The sequence below is a fragment of the Lithobates pipiens genome, unplaced genomic scaffold (genome assembly GCF_037356315.1).
Source record: "Lithobates pipiens isolate NorthernLeopardFrog02 unplaced genomic scaffold, aLitPip1_a1.2 Scaffold_16, whole genome shotgun sequence".
NCBI classification, from domain to species: Eukaryota; Metazoa; Chordata; class Amphibia; order Anura; family Ranidae; genus Lithobates; species Lithobates pipiens.
The window spans coordinates 541,473,602-541,498,576 of record NW_027507748.1 but is presented as its reverse complement, the minus strand read 5'-3'; the positions used below and the strand labels follow the sequence as shown (position 1 = coordinate 541,498,576).

The window sequence follows — 24,975 nt, the reverse complement described above, 5'->3', positions numbered from 1 at the left end:
TCCTGCAGATGACAATTGGGCCCAAATAGAGAACAGCTATGTAGGTGGATTATAGCGGTATGTACTGGGTACAGAGCACGCAGACAGCACGCACTATCTCCTGGCACTACTGACTGCAAGCTCTATTATTAAAGATGGACCACTAGCTATATAGGTGAGGTGAATATCACGGTGTATACTGCGGTCAGGGCACGCAGACAATAACCAGAAAACAGCAGAGTTAAAGGGGTATATACAGATGTATACTGTGCTGTGCTGTGCTGGAAGCACACACAACTTCCAATAACTCCTGCAGATGACTATTGGGCCCAAATAGAGAACAGCTATGTAGGTGGATTATAGCGGTATGTACTGGGTACAGAGCACGCAGACAGCACGCACTATCTCCTGGCACTACTGACTGCAAGCTCTATTATTAAAGATGGACCACTAGCTATATAGGTGAGGTGAATATCACGGTGTATACTGCGGTCAGGGCACGCAGACAATAACCAGAAAACAGCAGAGTTAAAGGGGTATATACAGATGTATACTGTGCTGTGCTGTGCTGGAAGCACACACAACTTCCAATAACTCCTGCAGATGACTATTGGGCCCAAATAGAGAACAGCTATGTAGGTGGATTATAGCGGTATGTACTGGGTACAGAGCACGCAGACAGCACGCACTATCTCCTGGCACTACTGACTGCAAGCTCTATTATTAAAGATGGACCACTAGCTATATAGGTGAGGTGAATATCACGGTGTATACTGCGGTCAGGGCACGCAGACAATAACCAGAAAACAGCAGAGTTAAAGGGGTATATACAGATGTATACTGTACTGTGCTGTGCTGGAAGCACACACAACTTCCAATAACTCCTGCAGATGGCAATTGGGCTCAAATAGAGAACAGCTATGTAGGTGGATATAGTGGTATGTACTGGGTACAGAGCACGCAGACAGCACGCACTATCTCCTAACACTACTGACTGCAAGCTCTATTATTAAAGCTAGATCACTAGCTATATAGGTGAGGTGAATATAGTGGTGTATACTGCGGTCAGGGCACAGACAGTAACCACTACACAAGAGCAAGATAGGAAATCAGCCAAAAACGATTGGTGTGTAACTGTGTTGAAGGTAGACAGAACACCCACTGCTTCAGATGCTAACACACTACACGAGGCCGCCTCAAAGGCGGCCTTATATAGTGTGGGGCGTGCACTACACAGCCTGAGCTATGATTGGCCACAGGCAGGATGCCTGTGGCCAACCATGGCTCTCCTCGCTGCTGGCGCTGCGATTGGCCAAGCATGCGGGGTCACAGTGCATGCTTGGCCAATCATGAGCCAGCAATGCACTGCGCCATCACAGTGCATTGTGGGCCACACGAATTTTGCCGCGAACGGCCCAAACGTTCGGAATTCGGCGAACGCCCGAACGACCAATGTTCGAGTCGAACGTACGTTCGACTCGAACACGAAGCTCATCCCTACTCAGAAGTGATAAATGGAGGTCTGGCAGCAGGGTGACATGGTGAAGGGTAGTTACATAGTTACATAGTTACATAGTTAGTCAGGTTGAAAAAAGACACAAGTCCATCCAGTTCAACCTTAAAAACAAATAAATAAAATAAAAAATAATCGTACAATCCAGATACCCAATTTTATGCCCACAATTGATCCAGAGGAAGGCGAAAAAAAAACCCAGCAGAGCATGCTCCAATTTGCTACAGCAGGGGAAAAAAATTCCTTCCTGATCCCCCAATAGGCGATCGGATTTTCCCTGGATCAACTTTACCTATGTTAGTACCTAGTTATATTATGTACCATCAGGAAAGTATCCAAGCCTTTCTTAAAGCAGTCTACTGAACTGGCCAGAACCACCTCTGGCGGGAGTCTATTCCACATTTTCACAGCTCTAACTGTGAAGAAACCTTTCCGTACTTGAAGATGAAATCTCTTTTCCTCTAGACGTAAAGAGTGCCCCCGTGTCCTACTAGAAGCAACCAAGCGCTACACTCAGGCCGCGTACACACGGGCGGACTGTTCGCCCAACTTTGTCCGCTGAACAGTGTTTCAGCGGACAGTCCGCTCGTGTGTGGGCGTTCAGCGGACAGTTTCAGCGGACAGTTGGACGAACAAGGTCTTACGGAAATTCCGAAAAACTGTCCGCTGAAACAAGGTTTCAGCGGACTGTTCGCTCGTGTGTAGGCTTGTTCGGCCAACTAAGTCTCGCGCATGCTCAGAAAGGATTTCCACGTCGGAAGGTTGCATTGCAGTGTATTGGACGTCGAAATTTTCGATCCGTCGTACGTGTCGAAACGTCATCGCGCACGGTTTCAGCAAACTGTTCGTTCGTCGTGTGTGGGCATGTCCGTCCATGCTAAGTTTGAGCGGACTGTCTGCCGAAACTGTTGGACGGACAAAGTTGGGCGAACAGTCCGCCCGTGTGTACGCGGCCTTATACATCGGCTTATAAATTTTAATTTTCTAAGGTGTGTGAAAACACTGAAAGCTAAAAGATGCTTGATTGCTATGGGCAACTGCACCAGTTGAGACAGAGCTTGTTCCAGGCACACTTATTTATTTCCCTCTATGTATCCATGTTTATACATACATAGACAAACCCTGTTGTCATTTAAGGTCAACCTGTCATGAAAGAAGTACCGTGGCTGCCATTGCTGATTTCCTTCTAAAAATGCTGGATGCCTGATTATGTCTGACTATGTGTGCCACAATTTCTGATCTCTGTACTTCAGCACCAGCATTACAACCAGGAGACTAGTCTTCTCAAAAGGGGAGGTCAACAAAAGGAGCCTCTATTATTTTTTCATGGCCATTTTTGGTAAGCAGTCAGCTAGAGTAGGGGACGGGGTCTCCAAAGTTATTAAACAAAGGGCCAGTTTACGGTTCTTCAGACTTTAGGGGGGCGGAATGTGGCCAGTGGGAGTAGAAAATGTCCTGGCATCAGTGGGAGTAAACAATACCCCATCTTTAGTATTAGGGTAGGGAATAGTGCCCCATCATTGGGGTCAGTGGGAGAAATAGTGTCCCATCATTGTTGTCAGTGGGAGGCATAATGCCCCATCATTGGTGTCAGTAGGAGGAATAGTGCCCCATCATTGGTGTCAGTGGGAGAAATTGTGCCCCATCATTGTTGTCAGTGGGAGGAATAACGCCCCATCATTGGTGTCAGTAGGAGGAATAATGCCCTATCATTGGGGTCAGTAGGAGGAATAGTGCCCTATCATTGGGGTCAGTAGGCGGAATAGAGCCCCATAATTGGTATCAGTGAAAGGAATAGTGCCCCATCAGCATTAGCGGTAGGAATAGTACCCCATTGTTATTGTCAGTGAGTGGAACAGTGACTCAAGTGTCAGATAAAAGTAAGCAAAGGGAAACATCCGGCCCCCAGTCAGCAGTTTGGAGACCCCTGATCCAGAGGATTCTGGCATGCCTTCTTAACCACTTCATACCCTGCCCATAGTCAAATGACATCCGCAGGAGGGATCTCCCATCCTGGGTGGGCGTCATATGACCTCCTAGGCTTCCAGGCAATCTAGGGGGCATGTGCGCTGCCGCTATGTCACTTGGGAGCCGGTGTGCGTGCCCAGTGCTGCAATGTCCACTGGGCACCCGTGATTGCCTGTACCAGAGCTGGGATGTGGATTTGTGTGTGTAAACACACAGATCCACATCCTGTCAGGGGAGAGGAGACTGATCGTGTGTTCCCAGTACAGAGGAACACTGATCTGTCTCCTCCCCTTGTGAGTCCCCCCCCTACAGTTAGAATCACTCCTTAGGTAACACATTTAACCCCTTGATTACTCCCTAGTGTTAACCCCTTCCCTGCTAGTGACATTTATACAGTAATCAGTGAATTTTTATAGCACTAATCGCTGTATAAATGTGAAGGGTCCCAAAATAGTGTCAAACGTGTCCGATGTGTCCGCCGCAATGTCACAGTCATGATAAAAATCACAGATCCCCGCCATTACTAGTAAAAAAAAAAAAAATGCCATAAATCTATCCCCTATTTTGTAGACGCTATAACTTTTGCGCAAACCAATCAGTATACAATTATTGCGATTTTTTTAACCAAAAATATGTAGAAGAATACATATCGGCCTACATTTTTTGAATTGGGATATTTATTATAGCAAAAAGTTAAACATATTGTGTTTTTTTCAAACGTATCACTCTTCTTTTGTTTATAGCACAAAAAATAAAAACCGCAAAGGTGATCAAATACCACCAAAAGAAAGCTCTATTTGTGGGGAAAAAAATACAAAAATGTAATTTGGGTAAAGCGTTGCATGACCGCGCAATTGTTATTCAAAGTGTGACAGTGCTGAAAACTGAAAAACATTTTTTAATTAAAAATTACATTTCTTCATGAATTTAGGCCAATATGTATTCCACTACATAACACAATATACATATTCAAGCGTATATTAAATGGTTTGCACAAAAGTTATAGCATCTACAAATTATGGTATAGATACTGGAATTCTAATTTTTTGATTTTTTTTTTCTAGTAATGGCGGCACCCAGCGACTTTAGTGGGACTGCGATATTGCGGCAGGCAATCAGACACTAACTGACACTTTTGACATATTTTGGAACCAGTGACACTAGTACAGTGATCAGTGCTAAAAATATGCACTGTCACTATACTAATGACACTGGCCTGGAAGAGGTTAAACATCTAGGGTGATCAAAGGGTTAAATGTGTACCTAACCAGTGTTTTTGGTGTTTTACTTTAAGGGAAATGATGGATTTTATTTCTTGCTTTGCGGGAAAAGAAGATCCTTTACTTCACGGCTGACAGGACAGACCTCTGCCTTGTTTACAGAGTTGGCAGTCATCCATTGGCGGCATGCACACCCCCTACCCGTAAGTGCCAGATCACACTTAGTACATGATCCAGTGCAGCAGAGCTTGCGGCCCTACATATAGGTGATATAGCTGGCAAGCAGTAATAAACCCACAACAAAAAATGTAATACTGTATATACCAGCTTATCAATCATTAGATGTGGTGGCTGCATTCGTTTTCTTTAGTAGGCTTTTTTTTTCTCTGTTTTCACCTGGTAATCTGGTCAGTAACATACTTCAGTGCCCCCGCTCTGGATGAATGAGCACAGGTGGCACCTTTGGACAGTAGCCTTGCTAATTGGGGGGGGGGGGGGCGGGGTAGTGTTAAATGTACTAGGAGATTGAAATACACTAACAAATTGAAGCCAAACTCCAGTTCGTAGTTTGTAGTCAGTTACAGCAGCCAGTTGTTTCATTTTAGGATAAGGGGTTTACATAAATAAATAAAAGATGATTGTTGTAAGCACTCCTGTTAGTGTTGAATGGTTTGTCTCATCCTTATAAACGGATACATCTGGAAGAGAGCTTGTTCTTTTGAAAAACAGACTTTCTGGCTGGATCACCAAATGAAAATGGAAGAAAGAAAGCCTACAAAAGATAACTAATTTAGCCATCACAGATATTCCACACAATGTCACAGCTGCATGAAGTCAGCACAACCAAGTTTTTTAGACCAGAACATAATACAGGTAATAATCTTACACATATCACTTCCTTTAAAGCTAAGAAGGAACTGAAGATTACTCTATTAGTGCGTCATTTTACAGGCAAGGTCAACTGCGACCGTTTGGTTCCCATATGCCTTCACTACAAATGAGGCATCAGTGCATACAGTAAAATCATTTTATTTAGTGAATTACTATATAAAATGTCAAAAGAACTAATTCAGCACAGCTTGATTATCTGCATGGTTGCTGGATTATAAAGCCAATTACAACAGCTTGAATGGAATAACTATTGTCTAGACATTGACTTCTCCACTTCTCACGTTCCTCATAGAAGGTCATATGGCTACTTTGAGATTACTTACTGGAACATACTAAAATGATAAATCCCAAGACTGTCTATATGTCAGTGGCCATTATATTCAAATACTGTGTTTTTCTTTTAAATATATGCATTTGTGTTCAAGTGGAAAATGTAGCATTTGACTTGCTTTGCCTTCTGTTCAAAAAATACAACACAATTGTGTCCAAAGAAACACAAAACAGGTCAAAGTCGGTCTTTGAATTGCCATGTGTATTGCTCTGGTAAAGTCAATGGAATTTTTCTGACATGTTTCAATACTTGATGAAACACAGGAAAGCAATGCATATAAACATGAGCCACAATAATGTTCTAACAGAGCTCTTTAGATGAAAATTTTGCCTCAGTTAACACTATGCAATGCAGGGAACCTCAGGTGATTTTGAACAGGAATCGCACCGCATTCCTGTTCAAATCACATGTGAATCTTCAGCAGTGCGATTTCAGCCAATATTCTGTATGGCTCAAATCACACTGAATTCACACCAAAAAAGTGTAGGACCCTTTTTTTGGCCACACTAGAATCAGATTGCATAGGTGTTAAATACTGTTTTTTTACGGTTGTAGCGCTGGCTCCTGAAGAGCACACGAAGAGCACGCGCTATGTATTTTTGTCATTTAACTTTATCCTTGAACCGCAGTTTGGTTTTGGGTTTAATTACTCTAAAATTAGACCTCAGCATCAGTGTGGCTGGACTGCATGGTGCTCTGCCTGACCATAGGTGGTGCTGTCATCCCTGGCAGGGTTAAGAACGCAGTCTGGTTGGGTGCATTAAGATTATTCTCTCTCAGAAACCAGCCCAGTGGGAGTGTCACTCTTACTGTGTATTCTGGGAGAGGGTACTTAAGGTGCGGATGTCACGTGTTTCAGGGTTTACCGGTCCAGAAGTGCTTTCTGACCAGCCCCCGGGGCTCTCATGGCCTGGGGTACGGATCCACCCGACTTCATGTCTTGGGGCTGGCTAGCCCGAGGCAAAGAAACTGAAGGAAGGATTCAGAGGAGGTGTGGTGCCATCTCGGTTAGTGGAGAGGCCCAGCAACTGTGAAGGTATCCAGGGGAGGACTCTTCGGGAGAAGGCCACGCAACGGTTGACTTCTCAACAAGAGTCTGGACAAGTTGAAGACCCCAAGTGAATCCTGTCTCGTGTGGTATCGCCGGACCGGCTGCAAGATACTGGTACCATACGAGGGTTCTACAAGTTGTCTACAATCTTTCAGTTTTACTAAAGTGATCTACACCAAGTCTGTGGCAGAGACTTGCTTTGATTTAAACACCCTGTTGGCTGCTAGGCCTGGTGAGTGAAGGACTAGCCAATAAGGGTGAGGATCCAGCTGTGAATGGCTATTCTCTGTATTTCCTGATATGAGAAGCTTTTTCATACTTGACTTAGCACTAAGAGCACCTGGACTTTTCTACCTAAACCCTCTAACCCTATGTTGAGAGACTGTGTTCGTTAACTATTTTCACAACTAAAAACCCCTTTAAGTGGATTTGGCGTTAGTCTCTACAGTCCTTGGGCCATCTACCTCGAAAAACCCCTAGATGCATACAAGGTGAAGAAGGTAACGGTAAGCCCAATTAAATTAGCCGCTCCTTCAGGAGTCAGTGCTACACGGTATTGATATCGATATTCAATAATTCATATTGATGAGAAAGATTCCAAGAAAGTCCTTTCAGTTTTTGTGTAAAAACTCAAAAATGTATTTAATAATAAAATGGCAAAATATTACAAGAACAAGGGCAGCACAGTGGTGTAGTGGTTAGCACTTTCACCTAGCAGTAAGAAGGGTCGCTGGTTCAAATCCCAACCATGACACTACCTGCCTGGAGTTTGCATGTTCTCCCTGTGCTTGCGTGGGTTTCCTCCGGGTACTCCGGTTTCCTCCCACAATCCAAAGACATGCAGGTAGGTTAATTGGCTTCTGTCCAAAATTGGCCATAATATATGAATGGGGACCTAGGATTGTGGACTCCTTGAGGGTAGGGACTGGTGTAAGTGTGCAGTGTACAGGGATGGGGACAGTTGTAGACACTCACTCAGGTTGAACTGGATGGACTGGTGTCTTTATTCAACCTTACTAACTATGAAACTATGAATCTAAAAATGTAGAATGTAAAATTATCAATAATGATATGTGTCTGTAAAGCTGTACCAGCTTCCTTCAGTGTCTCCTGATGTGTCATGTCTGCCAACAAATCTCTCTATTTAATTCCTTTTACTCCTACATTCAGCCCCCACCTTCTCCTAAAATCTGACCCCTCCTTCCTAAAAAGGCTTGGTTTGTCTTACAGTTCCACAGAAAACTGCAGGCTTTTAATGAAACAAGGGTGGGGGTTGACATTCCTGAAGAGTGTTCAAAAACAGTGTGTAAACCTATTTTAACATATACAACATAAGTTTCCTTTAAAGCGGTAGTAAACCCGCACATTTTTTTTTTTTTAAACCTGCAAAGCAAAAGGCATAATGAGCTAGTATGCACCGCATACTAGCTCATTATGAAATACTTACCTTAGAACGAGGCCCCGACATCTGGCCCGATCCACGCCGAGGGAGCTGACATGCTCCCTCGGCGTTTCTTCCGGGTATCGCGGCTCCGGCGCTGTGAGTGGCCGGAGCCGCGATATCGTCACTCCCGCGCATGCGCGCGGGAGATTTCAGTCCGGCCGCTCGGCCGCTGCCAGATTTTGACGGCGAGAAACCCCTTGTGCGCATGCGCCGCTGCAGTCAGCGGCGCATACCGAGGGGAATATCTCCTAAACCGTACAGGTTTAGGAGATATTTTTTTTACCTACAGGTAAGCCTTATTATAGGCTTTCCTGTAGGTAAAAGTTAAAAATGTGGGTATACAACCACTTTAACTTCTAAATCAAATACTACATATATCAGTATGTATATTATATTCATTTAAAACCCAATGTTAATAAAAATATCCTAATCAAGAAATATTGTTGTATGAAGAAATTATATTCTTAACTAACATTAGAACTTTATCATCTTAAGTAATGTGAAACCTTCCTTCTCATCTTATGGGGATAGGTGAGAACCCAGCTCAAGATTCCTAATTACAAACAGCTTATAACCATGTGTATTTTCATATATTTGTATAAAAGTCTATATAAATAAATACATATATAAAAGTCTATATATATATATATATATATATATATATATATACAATTCAATTATCATGCAAGATCGAATCCATTCATTAATTTGTTAATATTTGTTAATAATGAATATTAGATATTAGTTAAAAGAAAACTTTCTAACAATGGGTGTTCACACCCATGCAATCCAATTCTGCAAAACACACTGCGTTTTGCGAACCAATTTTGGGATGTCGTTAACTTAACATACACCCCTGCATCAATTTGCATGAACAGGGTGCGATTTGCACGAGGTGCAAATTCCGCAGAGAACTCACTGCGAATTCACAGGCATAAACTATTTTTGCTATTTTGAAAATAACTATAAGCCCCGGTTCACACTTGTGCGCTGCAAATTTACAGCAAGTTCTGTACGGATTCCGCACTGCATGCAAATCGCACCCCTTTCATGCGCATCGATTTGGGTGTGTATGTTATGTTAACACCCCCCCCCCCCCAAATCGGTTCACAAAACACAGTGTTATTTGCAGAATTGATTCACACCCACGTGATCTGATTCTGATGCGGCTAAAAAAAGGGTCCTGCATGTTTTTAGTGCTCATTCGGAGCGATTGGAGCCAGACAGAATAATGTCTCAAATCACACTGCTGAAGATTCGCACATGATTTGAACAGGAATGCAGTGCGAGTCCTGTTCAAAATCGCATATGGTTCCCTGCACTGGACAGTGTGAACCGGGACTCAGGGCCTCGGGTTGTACTAGTGCAATGTATTTGGCCACATGATATGAAGTTTGAAATGTAAGATTATCTTGCTCATTACATGATCTTGGACTATTCCAGTTGTAATATTGGTCTATACACTAATGTCGATCATATTGCCTATGGCAGTGCTTAACAATTTAAAGGCTAAATATAACCATTCATAAGTAAAACCATATGACAGCTACAGTGCTTTTGTTGCGACACCTTGCTGATTCAGCTACAGATACATCTCAGCAGGTTCCTTGTAAGTACTATAGTGTAATTAGGAAATTCTCTAATAATCCCAGAAACTATCTGTACCATCTGACTGGTGTCCCAGGACGGATTTTGGAGTGGTCAGCTGTAAAGCAGAGACAGACAAATATTTATCTTTAAGTTGACCAATCGCCAGAGCACACCAGAATAAACCACACCGAGTCAGAAAATGTTATCCATAATTTCCTGGCAAATGATGGACACCAAATGTTGATTCCGGAATGCATTTGCTCTTGGCTGACTGCATTGAAGGCTTAAAGTGTATGTCTATCCATAGCTCAATTTTTCTTGTGTAGATGTGAATAGTCATATTCACCTGGCTGCTTCTTTTATGTCTATAGTATTCCTTGCGTAGATGTCAACAGTTTGATTCACTTAGCTGCTTTCTTATTTAAGTTTAGGGTGCTGGCAGTCTGCTCACCTATTTTTGTTGTATAAAGGTCTCTGTGACTTTACCAAAAAATATCTATTCAAAAAAGTATTTTAAAAAGGAGACTAGCTCATCAGGCAATGATAAATACGGACATCTGGTATAGATCACACAATATATGAGAAGTCGTGGAGTGGCTAAGCTCAATAAAATCCATTCATAATTAGGAGCAAGATATAGCCTGCCATCGCTGACCTCCTTTTTAAAAAATATCAATAATTAAAAAAAATGTAATACTTTAACCACTAAAAGCCTGGAAACTTTCACCCCTTTCCAGTCCAGGCCCTTTTTCAGCTTTCAGCCCTGTCACACAACACTGTACCCTAATTACATTTTTATAATTTTTTTTTTTTCAACAGATAGAAAAAACATTTTTGGTGGCGTTTAATCACTATGGGTTTTTACCACAAGTATTTGAAAAATGCAGGAAAGAAAATTAAAATGTATTTTTTACACCAAGTTTTTGATTAATACAATATTTCTAACACACAGCATAGGGATAATTAGAATTATACCCCAAAACCCATTCTTCTATCCCTCTTGAGTATGGTGATAGCACATGTGTGAGACTTTTTCGCAGCCTAGTTACATAGAGGCCCAAAATCCAAGGAGCACCTTTAGGCTATCTAGAGAGGGACATATATTACCCATTATTGTACCAAGCAACTGTGATTTGCCCTAGTACCATGTGATTGTTGTGACCAGTCACAGAGAGCACACAGTAATAAACAATGACAGCCTTGTTTACTACTGTAACTGTGATTGCTGTGATTGGTCACAGCTATCACATGGTACCAGGGCCACTCATAGCAGCCTGGTACTATGAACTGTGATCCCCTGTGTTCGGCAGGCACACAAGCGGCCAATGCAGGAGAACATACGGGTACGTCTACCCACATTGATGCTGTTCCTATCCTGCCATATGTATATCTACAGTGACCGGATGAGAGGAGAAAGTCACTGATCTGGAACACACATGCAGCAAGCCAGAACTCTTGATCTGCATACTTTCTCGGTAACTCCTAATGGATCAGTATGACAGTAAAGTAACTACAAGGAGAGGCCAGCAATGGCTGCACATATACAGTACTTACCTCTGTACAAATCACATGGAAAGATTTTTACAAGGACTGACCAGTTAGCAGTGAAAGTTGGAAATTATAGGTTTTAGACAAACTATAAATATCTAAGTAGCCATTTCCTCTCAATCATCCCACACTTCACCCAGCCCTGCTGTGACCTAAAGGAGAAGTCCAGCCTGAGCTCGTTCAGCTGGGCTTCCCCTATGGGTCACAGGAGTGCAATTAGTTTTGCACTCCTGTGACCCATTTTCAGTAGAGATTGGTCTGATGTCCGCTCTCTGCTGACGTCACAAAGATCAGTCCAGGCACCGCATCATCCCGACAATGAAATCTGGCTCCACCAGGTACCTGGACTGATGGCTGTCTCAGCCTCCCAGTGAGCCACTGAGATGCTGAGACTGCCACTCCCCGCCCCTCTACAGCTCAGCACTCCAGTAAGCGTAGAGGAGCAGAGAGGAGAGCTACTGATTGAAAGAGAACCAAGCCATTGGCGGTGTTCGATCACTCGGTTCTCAGTGCTAAGACACCAGGGGACAGATGGAGCATCTTACGGTTCTGCATCCACCTAGGTAAGTATAATCGTGGAAAAAAAGTGATTCTCATACTTCTCCTTTAACACCACGTTTGATCTCTGACAGAAGGAGAGGAAACTTGGCCTAAGACGCTTTCACCTGACCTCCCACAACAGCTTATAGAGTAAGCCTGGGTCCTCATTGCCTACAGAGATCGTGAACCAGAGTTAAAGTGGTTGTAAACCCTTACAAACCACTTTGACCTACAGTTAAGCCTAGATTAAGGCTTACCTGTAGGTCCAAGAAATATCTCCTAAACCTACACGGTTTAGGAGATATTTGGCAAAAGACAGGCACCGCGGTCTACGGCGCATGCGCCGTAGACAGAGGCGCGCAGGCGCACTGAGCACGCCGCTGTCAACGGCGATATGCCGCGAGTGGCAGCTCCCGTGCGCATGCGCGGGAGTGACATCATCGCGGCTTCGTCGAATGACAGCGGCGGAGCAGCAAGACCCACCGAGAAGATGGATGCTGCGGACTACAGGGGACAGCGGTGACTTTGCTGGCTTCTGTGTAAGGTAAGTGACACATAATGGACTACTATGCGATGCATAGCAGTCCATTATGCATTACCTTTGCAGGGAATCAAAGAGGAAGTAAACTCATCAGGGTTTACTTCCTCTTTAAGTAACTTTTAAGCTTATTTGCTAGGAAGTAGGTAGAATTTTGCTTGTTATAGGTATATTTTCCAGTCTTGTATTGTACTCTTATAATTGTAATAGTTTTGTATGTATAGTTTTGTATTCACTTGGTCAGGATTTCCTTTTACTTCCTGCTGCGTCTCTGAGACAGAAATTAAAGTGAGATCTCCCCAATGGGATATAGAAGAAAAAATAAACTGACAGAGGTTTTAGGGCCCATTCACACCAGAACCCTGTGTGGAAAACTCACATTCCGTGTGGGTTTACTGGAAAAAAGCACTGCAGTAGGTGTCAATGCAGTGCTTATAACACCCCAAACGTAGGTTGCAAATGTACTGCATTTGCCTGCACCGATTCACATGGTACAGAAGTACCATGTGGTCCAGTTGCAGAGCGTTTTTTTTTTTATTTTGCATGCACTACTTTTTATTGTGATGAAATTTTTTAGCCAAATCAAATGAATGGGCTGAAAACGCACTGCACTCAAATAGCACAGGAACGAGCGTGTTCCTGCGCCATTCCTGGTGTGAACCACCTCTTAATCCTTTCCTACTCTGCAAAACTAAAAAAATGTTTGGGCTGTACATAAACTTTGTAAAAATGCAAAAAATGTAGGTTCTGCATTACAGGGTTCTTCAACATACAGTAATATACAGTATAATGATTGGTTTTAGTCACAGAAATTGAAAATAAAAAAATATTCCTGAGTAGTATTCTGTTCAAAAAGGTAGGTTCATACCCTGGCTCTGTCGAGCTGTTCCTGAGCCTGCCTCTCCACCTCGCGGCGGGCAGCCTCACGATCCTCCTCCAGTGACACGTCGGAGTCTAACGATGGACGACTTGTGTAGGAATCAGCAGAACCCTGCAAAAGAAGAACCGGGTCACTTATATGCTGCAGACTATTTCTCATGTTGACATGTTCTCATGAATTCTGCCATTGCATGCTTATATCTTAAACAAGCTGTGTATTACATGCAGGCCTGTATACAGAGCTCTTCTTTACATATATACCTGCTTGTACAGATTGTACAGATCTGCCTGTTATCTGTTCTATTCTATGTTTTTCTTAAGATTTTCCTGATTTGGTTATAAAAGGCTATCTCGAGGTGCTTATTGTTGCCTGTTAGCATTTTTTGAGCTTCAGCGACTAAAAGCAGAAAAAAAAAAGTTTTTGTAGAGTTTTTGGGAGCATTTTCCTGGCAGAATGAAATGCTAAACGCTACAAAATGCTCCTAAACACTTCCAAATGCTTTTTCCTTCATGTACTGTAAAAACGCTAATAAAACACTAACACTCCTAAAAGCTACTAAAACGCTACTAGAAGCCGGCACAAAAATGCTATTATCGACGTTTTACATCCAGCGTTTCTTTTAATGTTTTTTGAGCTGAAAAAAAAAATGCTAGCGTGAGCCTTTAACCTTATGCTATGCTGCTAGTTTGCTGCTTTCATCTGGAGAGAGTGAGGAGAGGAGCACACCCTTCTGCCTGCATGCCTGAGTTAAGTGCAGATGGATTCCAGGAAGTGAATACTACATGAATCATCTGCCCTTACTCAAGATGGCCACGGCCACGGTCAAAGTGACTTCTCACCAAAAACAGCAAGGAGATATGGATGGATGGCAAAACCACTGCACAGGGCAGGTAAGTATGACATGTTTGTTATTTGAAAAAAATAAATCTTTAATATCACTTTGTTGATGGCACACCAATGAATGTTGTTAAAGTGTGTGACAAATTGTCCGACAAAGCACATGGTAACATAGTACCATGCATTTTGGTGTCCTGATCTTTAAGCATGTGTATGGGCAGCCCTAATACGTGATTCACAATTTGTTAATCATCTTTATTGATTTTGTAAAAGAATGCGTTATGATATATAAATTTTAAGTACCTGCAAGTAGATTCCCCTCTTCCATCTCTTTATTTTCTACATTATCTTAATTGCTTTCGGTTTATTATTTTCCCAAATTGTAAATCACTGTGGAATATTTGCTTCTCTCACTGTGCTGCCTCAAGGGGCATAGAATTGATATAGATTGCTTTCCTAACCATTTTCTATGGATGTTTATATTTAGTTCACATGCTACCATCTAGTGACCTTTTGTGGTAATGCACTTGTTTTCTCAAGTTTATTTTCCCTCATGTTATGACACACTTCCTTTGTATGTAATGCTCCACCCTTCTTCCTATGATTGTACTTCCTGTATAATGGATGCAGCTACAAGCCACATGTAGCAGGGCGAATGTATTCTGCGTTGTAAGCTACAGACAATATCATCTTTTGACTGCATAAATACTACAACCTAGTCATCTGTTTGTATCCTGTCATCTGCTGTAATCTAATGTTCAGAATAAAAGCATCTTGTGGATGGAATCGGTATTTGTTTGAGTTCAAACGATCTGATGAGGATTGTCCTCAGTGATTATATCTTATACAGGCCAGGCATAGAGGTCTCACAAGGGATAGTCGCTTCACAACAATCAGAGTCAGAATACTCACTTTAAGACCCCTATAACACTGAGGCCGCGGCCTCATTAGCCCTAAAGTGCCTCTTATTTTAGCGGTGCTTTAGCGATATTTAAGCAGCGCTTTTCGGACGCTTTTAACTCAAAAGAAGTGGTTAAAAGTGGTTAAAAACTCCTGTGTTGCAGGGCGCTTTCTAAGAGCTTTTTAGGCACTTCAAAAGTGCTGGCTATTCATTCCAATGGGCAGGACGTTTTGGGAGCGCTAAATACAGCGCTCCCAAACTGCCCCAAAGATGCCACTTGCTGGACTTTTTGGAAACGTCCCACAAGAGCCCCGCCCCAGTGTGAATGAGAAGCGGTTTTCAGGAGCTTAGCAGAGGCTATTTCCAGTGCTAAAGTGCCGGAAAACCGTCCCAGTGTGAAAGGGGTCTAAAATTGCTGTTTTTATGTAAAGCTCCCCGAATTCCAATTGTACGGTCTCCTTAAGGCTGGGTTCACACCGGAGCAATGCGGGAACGCCGCAAATCCGTGGCGTTTTCCCGCATCGCATGCCTCCCGCCGGCAGTTCACACTGCCCTATGCGGACTGCTGGGAGTGTCAGTGAAATGTTAATGACACCCCCAGATCAGTCCGCATATCGCAGTGCGATCTGCAAACTCGGACAGGAATCGGATCGCATAGTGTGAACACCCATGCGATCCGATTCTGCTGCGGACCAAAAAAAGGGTCCCGTGCGAGTTTGCGGCGGGTGCGATGCGAATTCAGCCATACTATCTGTATGGCTGAACTCGCATCGCACAGAGATCGGATGTAATTTGCACTGCAGTGCGGTGCGAATCACATCCGGTTCTCGCTGCCGCGGCGGTGTGAACCCAGCCTTAGACCCCTTTCACTCACACTGGGGCGGTTTTCAGGTGCTTTAGCGCTGGAAATAGCCTCTGCTAAGTGCCTGAAAACTGCCTCCCATTCATTCAAGTGTGACTTTTCACACTGGGCCGATGCGCTTGCGGGATTTTTTCCGAAAAGTCCTGCAAGCAGCATCTTTGGGGCAGTTTGGGAGCGCTGTATTTAGCGCTCCCAAAAAACCCTGCCCATTGGAATGAATAGGCAACACAGGAGTTTTTAACCTCTCCTTTGGGGTTAAAAGCGCCCCACTAGCAGCCGTAAAGTGCCAGTAAAATGAGCGGCGCTTTAGCGCTAACGCGGCCATGGCCCCAGTGTGAAAGGAGTCTAAGATCTACCAGAAACTATGCAGAGCAAGGGCCTACTTACTTGGATAAAAAATTGATTGGATAAAGTAGGTAGGTCCTTATATTGAACAGTTTTGGTAAAGTTGATTATAAAATTGTACGGTCAGATTGCAGCGTGTACATGGTGATTGGACTTTATTACTTTTGTTACACTATAGTGGGTCATCTGAAAACCAAAAAACACTGTCTCTAAATGGCTTATACTGCAACTGATTTTTATTAATATATGCTCAGGAAGGGTGCTGATCTCACTGTCAGTAATTTTACCACTGTTTGCTTTCATTAGCTGAGTATACGGCCTTTAGCAAGACATCTGGTTTGTTGATGATGACTGAATGCCAGTTTCTAAAGACCATATATTTGATGACACTATATCCAAGAACACCGTTGCCCTTACAGATCCCATCTGTTGCCCTGTTACTGTTGTTTATTGGAAGCCAAGCCTTACAATGTCATTTAGCACAAAACGAAAGCTTCATTATAGTACACCAGGTCATTGAAATGACAGAGGGAAGCATTTTACAGATTAGCAGACCACGCACAGATCCGGTAGAAGATACAGAACATGTGACTGCCAAGTTTTCATGTATTGATTCCTGCCGTACGTAGTAAGCACATTCTTGGGTCAACGTTAGCAACCATTCAACGTTTTATGGTAAACTGAAGCAACCCAGGTTTTCTTGAAATCAAGATGTTGTTTTAAAATGAGTTGAGATCAATTATTAACACTCATACCTGTTTTTTTATTAGGAGGACATCTAATTGACATGTAAGCAAAACTCTGAAAATGGCACTTTAACTGCAAACCATATTTATATACTCAAAAATGATTGATTTGCTGATCATCCACAGCTTCTTCACTACTGATTGATTATCGTAACCGATGGCGGAATTTACTAAGCACACAGAGACTCTGCATTTGACAGCCATTTTGCCCAATTAAGTTGCTTTTACTAGAGCTTACAACAACATCTCAAATTCCCATTCTTCAATGGGAGAGCCAGGTCTTCAGTATTTTGATCTGTAAGTTTTGGTTTGTTTTCTTCTGATACCTCTTGATGAGAAAACTATTCTGCATTAATGATTTCTTCTCAACAACTCACATAGTTACTGCTTAAGCCCCGTACAGACGAGAGGACTTATGTCCGACAGACTTCCGAAGGAGTTCCGTCGGAGTTCTGCTGGAATTCCGACGGAGTTCTGACAGACTTTTCGGCTGAGCGGACTTGGCCACACACGATCACACTAAACTCCGACGGATTCGAACGTGATGACGTACGACTCGGCTCGAATAAGGAAGTTCATAGCCAGTAGCCAATAGCTGCCCTAGCGTCGGTTTTAGTCCGTCGGAGTAGCATACACACGAGCGGATTTTTTGAAGGGGACTGGGTCCGGCGGAGTTCCTTCGGAAAAATTTGAAGCATGTTCCATATTCTAAAGTCCTTCGGACTTTGGCGAGTCAAAAGTCCGTTGCAGCCCACACACGATCGGATAGTCTGACGGACTCAGTCCTTCGGACTTTGGATGTTGAAAAGTCCGCTCGTGTGTACGCGGCATTAGGCCCCCATTCACACTTCGCTTTTTTTGCTTGTTTACCTAATGCCTGACTTTGCTGAATCCCATTCTTTCTAACTATGGCTATTTACATTTGTATGCTCAATCATTCTACCCTCTGAGCCCTATGCTCAAAAAAAGTACCTACATTTTTTGCTGACAGCACGGCCGCGTGCCGGTCGGAACCCCGTGGGTCGGGGCGTGGGTCCCGTGGACTCGATTGCCGCAAGGATAACCACGATCATCTCACGGGGAAGGAGTACGAGGAGATGACGTTGTAAACAGCATCTCCCCGTTCTGCCTAGCAACAAGTGACACTGATCTCTGCTTCCTGTGATTGGAACAGAGATCAGTGTTCATTAACACACAAATAAATTCATGGAAGGAGTTTATTCACTAGAAAGACATGCAATGTTTCTTCTGCCCACACTTTTTTTTTCTTTTTCCCATAGGATTTTTGTTAGATGCTGAGTATCTGTTAGATGCTAAGGATGAAACCAGAGAATATGTAACAGTGACCAGAGAGGATCAAGAGGTGAGCCGGAAGAAGTTGAGAAGATGGTGGCTTCGTAGGATGGATCAGCAACTGTAAGCATTGATAATTCAGAAAAACTAATGCAGAGTCCCATTAGAAACAATGGTGACAAAAACAAGGTGTCCACACAAATAAATGAAGTATTAATGATAACATCCGTGACGTGTCTTCAAAAGCATGCAGAGTGCGTCCTCGTCACCACAGACTATATATAAATTGCCTGCTTACCAAAAGGCGGTGACTGCCAAAACAGTTTCGCCTAGTTTCGGGAAGTAAGGTCTCCCTCAACCCTATAGATGTTCTTAGAGCCTCCGCATAAAGTACTCAAAGATGGAAAACAAAACAAAGAGACTTCCATAGTGTAATATGTAAGATCAATATGTTTAATGAAAAGAGAAAGTTTGCACTCACAGATTAGTAGTCATCTAATGGCCAAAAAGTTGCTCAGAATACATAAGCATCCAGTGCGGTCTCGTCGGTTATCTCGCTCTACTTCCTAGTTCGTATGTCCATCCACCGTCTCACGGCTAGCGTGATGACGTCACCATCAAGGCCCCACCCTTGTCATCACCGTCAACGGAAAATGTTCAATGGGAGCTTTTTGTCAGAAATTCCGACCATGTGTAGGCTCCATCCGACATTTTCCATCTGCATTTCCATCGCACAAACTTTGAGATCTGGTTCTCAAATTTTCCGACAACGGATTTTTGATCGTGTGTACACAATTCCGACGCATAAAGTTCCATGCATGCTCGGAATAAAGCAGAAGAGCCGCACTGGCTATTGAACTTCATTTTTCTTGGCTCGTCGTACGTGTTGTACGTCACCGTGTTCTTGACGTTCGCAATTTCCGACCAACTGTGTGTGACCGTGTGTATGCAAGACAAGTTTGAGCCAACATCTGTTGGAAAAAATCAAAAAATCCATGGATTTTGTTGTTGGAATATCCAATCAATGTCCAATTGTGTGTATTGGCCATTAGGCTTTAACAGACCAAAGGGTTTACATATACCAAAATGCAAGCTTGCAGTATGTACCTTTCTATATAGTGTGAAAAGTATAAAGCCCCTTCAGATTAATAATAATGGTGCGTAAATGTAAATTAAAGTGTATTCCGGTCTGATTCATACACAATGCCTGACTGTTTCAAGTCTTATTAGCACCCCCCTCTGCAAATATTACTCACAGAATAAGCGTACAATTCAGCAAAGGAATAATTTCTTTGCACTATATGCGGTCAATGAAAAAATGCTTACACGGTCATTTATTCCACAGTATAGAGTGAATTTGCAATGGTGTGCATGTTTTATATTCTACAAACTAAATAGAATTCAACCACTTAGACACAAATTGTGCTTATCAGAATTCTGCTTAACACAGTCAAATTGCATAACACCATTATAATTGCAAAAAAATGAACCCTTTCTGTTTCAAAACAATTTATATGGTGACGCTGTGCTACACAGACTTTTCAGTACGTCACAACTGACAGGTTTGAACCAGAAAAAAAAAATCAGCTCCCAAGAGGCAATATATATGAATGTCCCCTATATAGCTCTGCAGCTGTGAGATCAGTCAACATGAGGCAGTGAGGGGGGGATGGAAGAGTTGCAGGCATGTAATGATTAATGCATCACATACAGAACCGCACAGTAGCTTTTCTTCCTTTGCGAGGAAAGTAGATAATTGCTATTTTTATTTTGTAATGTTTGTAGCTTCTCAATGGAAAACATTGTCCTGCACTTTTAATTAAACTGGAGTTCTATTTTAAATTTTACAAGGAAAAATGAACACATTGGATGAACACATACTAGTTGAAGTGGTGGTTTCCTTATATACTGTAGTATTCATTCAATATTTGCCATTCACAGAAAAGTAACTTTTTTTTGTTAATTACACCCTATTAGGTGAATTCATAAAGAGTACCCTTTATATTTATATTAGAGCTTGCACCCAATTGATGTACTTGTCTCTGACAGCGCTCTCTGACAGTGCTCAACACTAAGTCACCATACTGGACTCCTTAAAGTGGAGTTCTGCTTAAAAAAAAAAATTAAAAGTCAGCAGCTACAAATACTGCAGCTGCTGACTTTAAATTATCGGACACTTACCTGTCTCAGGATTCAGCGATGTGGGGGAACTAAGCCCCGCTTGTACCCCCCTCCTCTCTGCGGCGCTGGCATTGTAACTGTGAGCGCCTGGCTGTGGCTTTACAGCTGGGCACCCATTGCACATGCACGAGCCGCGCGCCATGACTGGCCGGGCAATCATCTGGGACCTGTGACGTGTCCCAGATGATTGCCGAGAGGGAGGGGGGAGAGGTGATCTCCCTTGTGGTGCTGCGCTGTGCCGGGAGGAAGTGGGAGCTGAGACCCTCTGAAAAGAGGGTACTGGCTCCCTCCCCTAAAAAAATGACATGCCAAATGTGGCATATCAGGGGGTCACCTTACCTTAAAGCGGAAGTTGCATTTTTGGGTGGAACTCCGCTTTAACTTAGAGTGCTGGCTACCTCCCCAGCCACTGCACCCATTACACCGACAGATCAATGTGCATACACTACTGTGCTATGGTTTAGGCAGGTGTAAACAAATGTTGGAAAAAAGATTGGTTTCGGAAAAAAAAAATGTTAATAGCTTATATTTATCAATTAACAAATTAGAATGTAAAGGAACAGAAGAGAAATCCAAATCAATATTTGATGTGACCACCCTTTGCCTTCAAAACAGCATCAATCCTTCTAAGTTACATAGTTAGAAAGATTGAAAAAAGACACAAGTCCATCAAATTCAACCAAAAAAAAAATACAATCCCATATACACAATACTATACCCACAGTTGATCCAGAGGAAGGTAAAAAAAACAAGCAGAGCATGATGCAATTTGCTACAGCAGGGGAGAAAATTCCTTCCTGATCCCCCGAGAGGCAATCGGATATTCCCTGGATCAAATTTACCTATAAAGGTTAGTACCCAGTTATATTGTGTACATTTAGGAAAGAATCCAGGCCTTTTTAAAGCAATCTACTGAGCTTGCCAGAACCACCTCTGGAGAGAGTCTATTCCACATTTTCACAGCTCTAACTGTGAAGAAACCTTTCCATATTTGGAGATGAAATCATTTTTCTTCTAGACGTAAAGAGTGTCCCCTTGTCCTCTGTGATGACCTTAAAGTGGTTGTAAACCCCCCTGAGACATTTTTACATATAGGTAAGCCTATAATAAGGTTTACCTATATGTACTGAAAATATCTCCTAAACGTGCACCGTTAAGGAGATATTTACCTTGTAGTGCACCTATGATGTCCGAGCCGTTTATTCCCCAGCGTGCACCGTGACTGGTGGCTCCCAGGAGTGACATCATGCAACTCTGGCCAATCACAGAGCTGGAGTCTGCAGCCCCGGAAGGAAGAGGGGCAAAGATGTTTGCTTCCACCAGCGAGGACATCGTGGAGATTGCGGGCTTTGTTTGCAGGTAAGTGCCACATAATGATTATGTTTTTACTTTGCAGGGGAATACAGAGGAAGTAAAACCTATTAGGGTTTACTTCCTCTTTAAAGTGAATAACTCAACACCAAGTTCACTATATTGACCACCTATGTACTTGTACATGTTGATCATATCCCCCCTTAATCTCCTCTTATCAAGATGGAATACATTCAGTCCCTTTAATCTTTTCTCATAGCTGAGCTCCTCCATGCCTCTTATAAGTTTGGTTGTCCTTCTCTGCACTTTCTCCAGTTCCCTGATATCCTTTTTGAGAACTGGTGCCCAAAACTGAACTGCATATTCCAGATGAGGTCTTACTAATGATCTGTATAGGGACAAAATAATATCTCTCTCTCTGGAGTCCATACTTCTCTTAATACAAGAAAGGACTTTGCTCGCTTTGGAAAATGCAGCTTGGCATTGCATGCTATTATTGAGCTTATGATCTACCAAAACCCCCAGATCTTTCTCCACTATGGGTTTCCCAGTTGTACTCCCCTAGTATGTATGATGCATGCATATTTTTAAGCCTCAAGTGCATAAATGTATCAATATTAAACCTAATTTTTCCACTTAGTTGCCCAATTAGACAGTGCATTGAGGTCGGCTTATAAATTGGAGACATCCTGTAAAGACGTTATTCCACTGCATAGCTTAGTGTCATCTGCAAAGGCAGAAATTTTACTTTTAATCCCAGACCCAATATCATTTATAAAAGTATTAAAAAGTAAGGGTCCCAGCACTGAACCTTGGGGTACACCACTGATAACCTTAGACGGGGACCATTCAAAGTAAGAATCATTAACCGCTACTCTCTGAATTGGGTCTTTTAGCTGTTTTTCTATCTATTAACAAATCTATTATTATTATTTTTTATTATTATTCAGGTTTTATATAGCGCCAACAGTTTGTGCAGAGCTTTACAACATGAGGGCAGACATTACAGATACATTACAATTTGGTACAAGAGGAATCAGAGGGCCCTGCTCATTAAAGCTTACAATCTAAAAAGGAAGGGTCAATTGATACATAGCTGATGGAGAAAGTAAAACAGTGTTAGTTAGAAGCAGGATAGGTTTCTTTGAAGAGAAGGGTTTTCAGGGATCGCCTAAAGATGGATAGATTAGGGGACAGTCAGACAGATTGTGGTAGGGCGCTCCAAAGGATGGGAGAAGCTCTGGAGAAATCCTGGAGGTGAGCATGGAAGGAGGTGACAAGGGAGCTAGAGAGCAGGAGGTCTTGGGATGACCGAAGAGAGCGTCTTGGTTGGTATTTTGGTACTAGGTTAGTTATGTAGCTGGGGGCAGAGTTATGGATGGCTTTGTAAATTATTGTTAGTACTTTGAATTTTATTTGTTGGGTGAGTGGAAGCCAGTGGAGGGATTGGCAGAGAGGGGTGGAGGACAGTGAATGGCTGTTAAGGTGTATGAGCCCGGCGGCGGCTTTCATTATGGACTGAAGGGGGGATAGTCCATGTAAAGGTAATCCAATGAGGAGGGAGTTGCAGTAGTTGAGGCGAGAGATGACCAGGGAGTGAATAAGAAGCTTGGTGGTGTCATTAGTTAAAAAGGGGCATATTCTGGAAATGTTGCGGAGGCTAAGGCAGCATGGTTTGGACAGGGATTGTATTTGGGCCTGAAAGGACAGTTCAGAGTCTAAGGTTACCCCTATCACCCTGGCATGCGGGGACGGACTGATAGATGTGCCATTAATCTTGACAGAGAAGTCAGGGGAAGGGGCACGTGGGGGAGGAAATATTAAGCGCTAAGTTTTAGATTAAGTTTGAGGAAGTGGTTTGACATCCAGGCTGATATGTCTGTTAGTAGATCAGTGATGCGTGAGGAGATTGATGGGGTGAGCTGAGGGGCAGAGAGATAGATTTGGGTGTCATCGGCATATAAATGGTAGTGAAAGCCATGGGAGGCTATCAGCTGACCCAGGGAGGACGTGTAGATGGAGAATAGTAGAGGTCCAAGGTCAGAACCTTGGGGAACCCCAACAGAAAGGGGAGTTGGAGAAGAGGAAGTGGAGTTGTAGGTGACACTGAAGGTGAGATGAGTAAGATTCGAATCAATGGAGAGTGCAGCCTTGGAGACCAAGCAAATTTAGTTTTTTGAGGAGGAGGGGATAGTCGACTGTATCAAAGGCAGCAGAAAGGTCCAAGAATAAGAGTATGGAATAATGACCGTTGGTTTTGGCTGTTAGTAAGTTGTTTGTGAGTTTTAGGAGGGCAGTTTCTGTGGAGTGCTGTGGACAAAATCCAGACTGAAGGGGATCAAGAAGATTATTCTCAATGAGGTGGTCGCTCAGTCGGTTGTAGACTAAATGTTCAAGGAGTTTGGAGGCAAAAGGGAGTAAAGAGATGAGTCTTAAGTTGTTAAGATTGGTGGGGTCTGAGGGCTTTTTTGGTATGGGAGTGTCTAGCGCATGTTTTAGAGGGTTGGGGAAGATTCCAGTAGAGAGTGAGAGGTTGAAGATATGAGTTAAGGAGTATAGGATTGAGTCAGATGGTGACCGTAGTATCTGAGAAGGAACAGGGTCCAGGGGGCAGGAGGTGAGGTGGGCATTAGAAAAAAGTTTAGTGACTTCCTCTATAGTAGCTGGGTTAAAAGAGGGAAGTATTGATTGTGCAGGAGGACAAGGAGTGTAAAGTGAGGGAGATGTCTGTAGAGCGGAGATCTCGAGACGAATTGTCTCAATCTTATTTTTGAAGTGATTAGCAATCTCCTGCGCAGTGAGTAAGTTAGTAGGTGGGGGTAATGAAGGACGAAGTGGAATAGTAAACGTAGAAAAGAGTTGACGGGGACTGCGTGAGAGGGTGTTAATGAGAGTGATAAAGTAGGTCTGTTTGGCAGTGTGGAGGCAGGAATGGTATTTTTGGAGGGCAGATTTATATTGGCTGAAATCTTGCTGTGACTTCGTTTTACGCCACAGACGCTCAAG

General features: G+C 42.9%; 1 protein-coding gene across 4 annotated transcripts in view; it reads right to left on the bottom strand.

Moving 5' to 3' along the window:
- Window positions 1–24,975, bottom strand: part of CACNB3 (calcium voltage-gated channel auxiliary subunit beta 3) — a 345,917-nt gene that overhangs the window by 78,019 nt on the left and 242,923 nt on the right. For all 4 annotated transcript variants that reach the window (XM_077483317.1, XM_077483318.1, XM_077483316.1 and 1 more), the window contains one exon: window positions 13,482–13,604. In XM_077483317.1, the coding sequence (XP_077339443.1) occupies window positions 13,482–13,604 (123 nt within the window). The remainder of the gene's footprint in view (window positions 1–13,481; window positions 13,605–24,975) is intronic.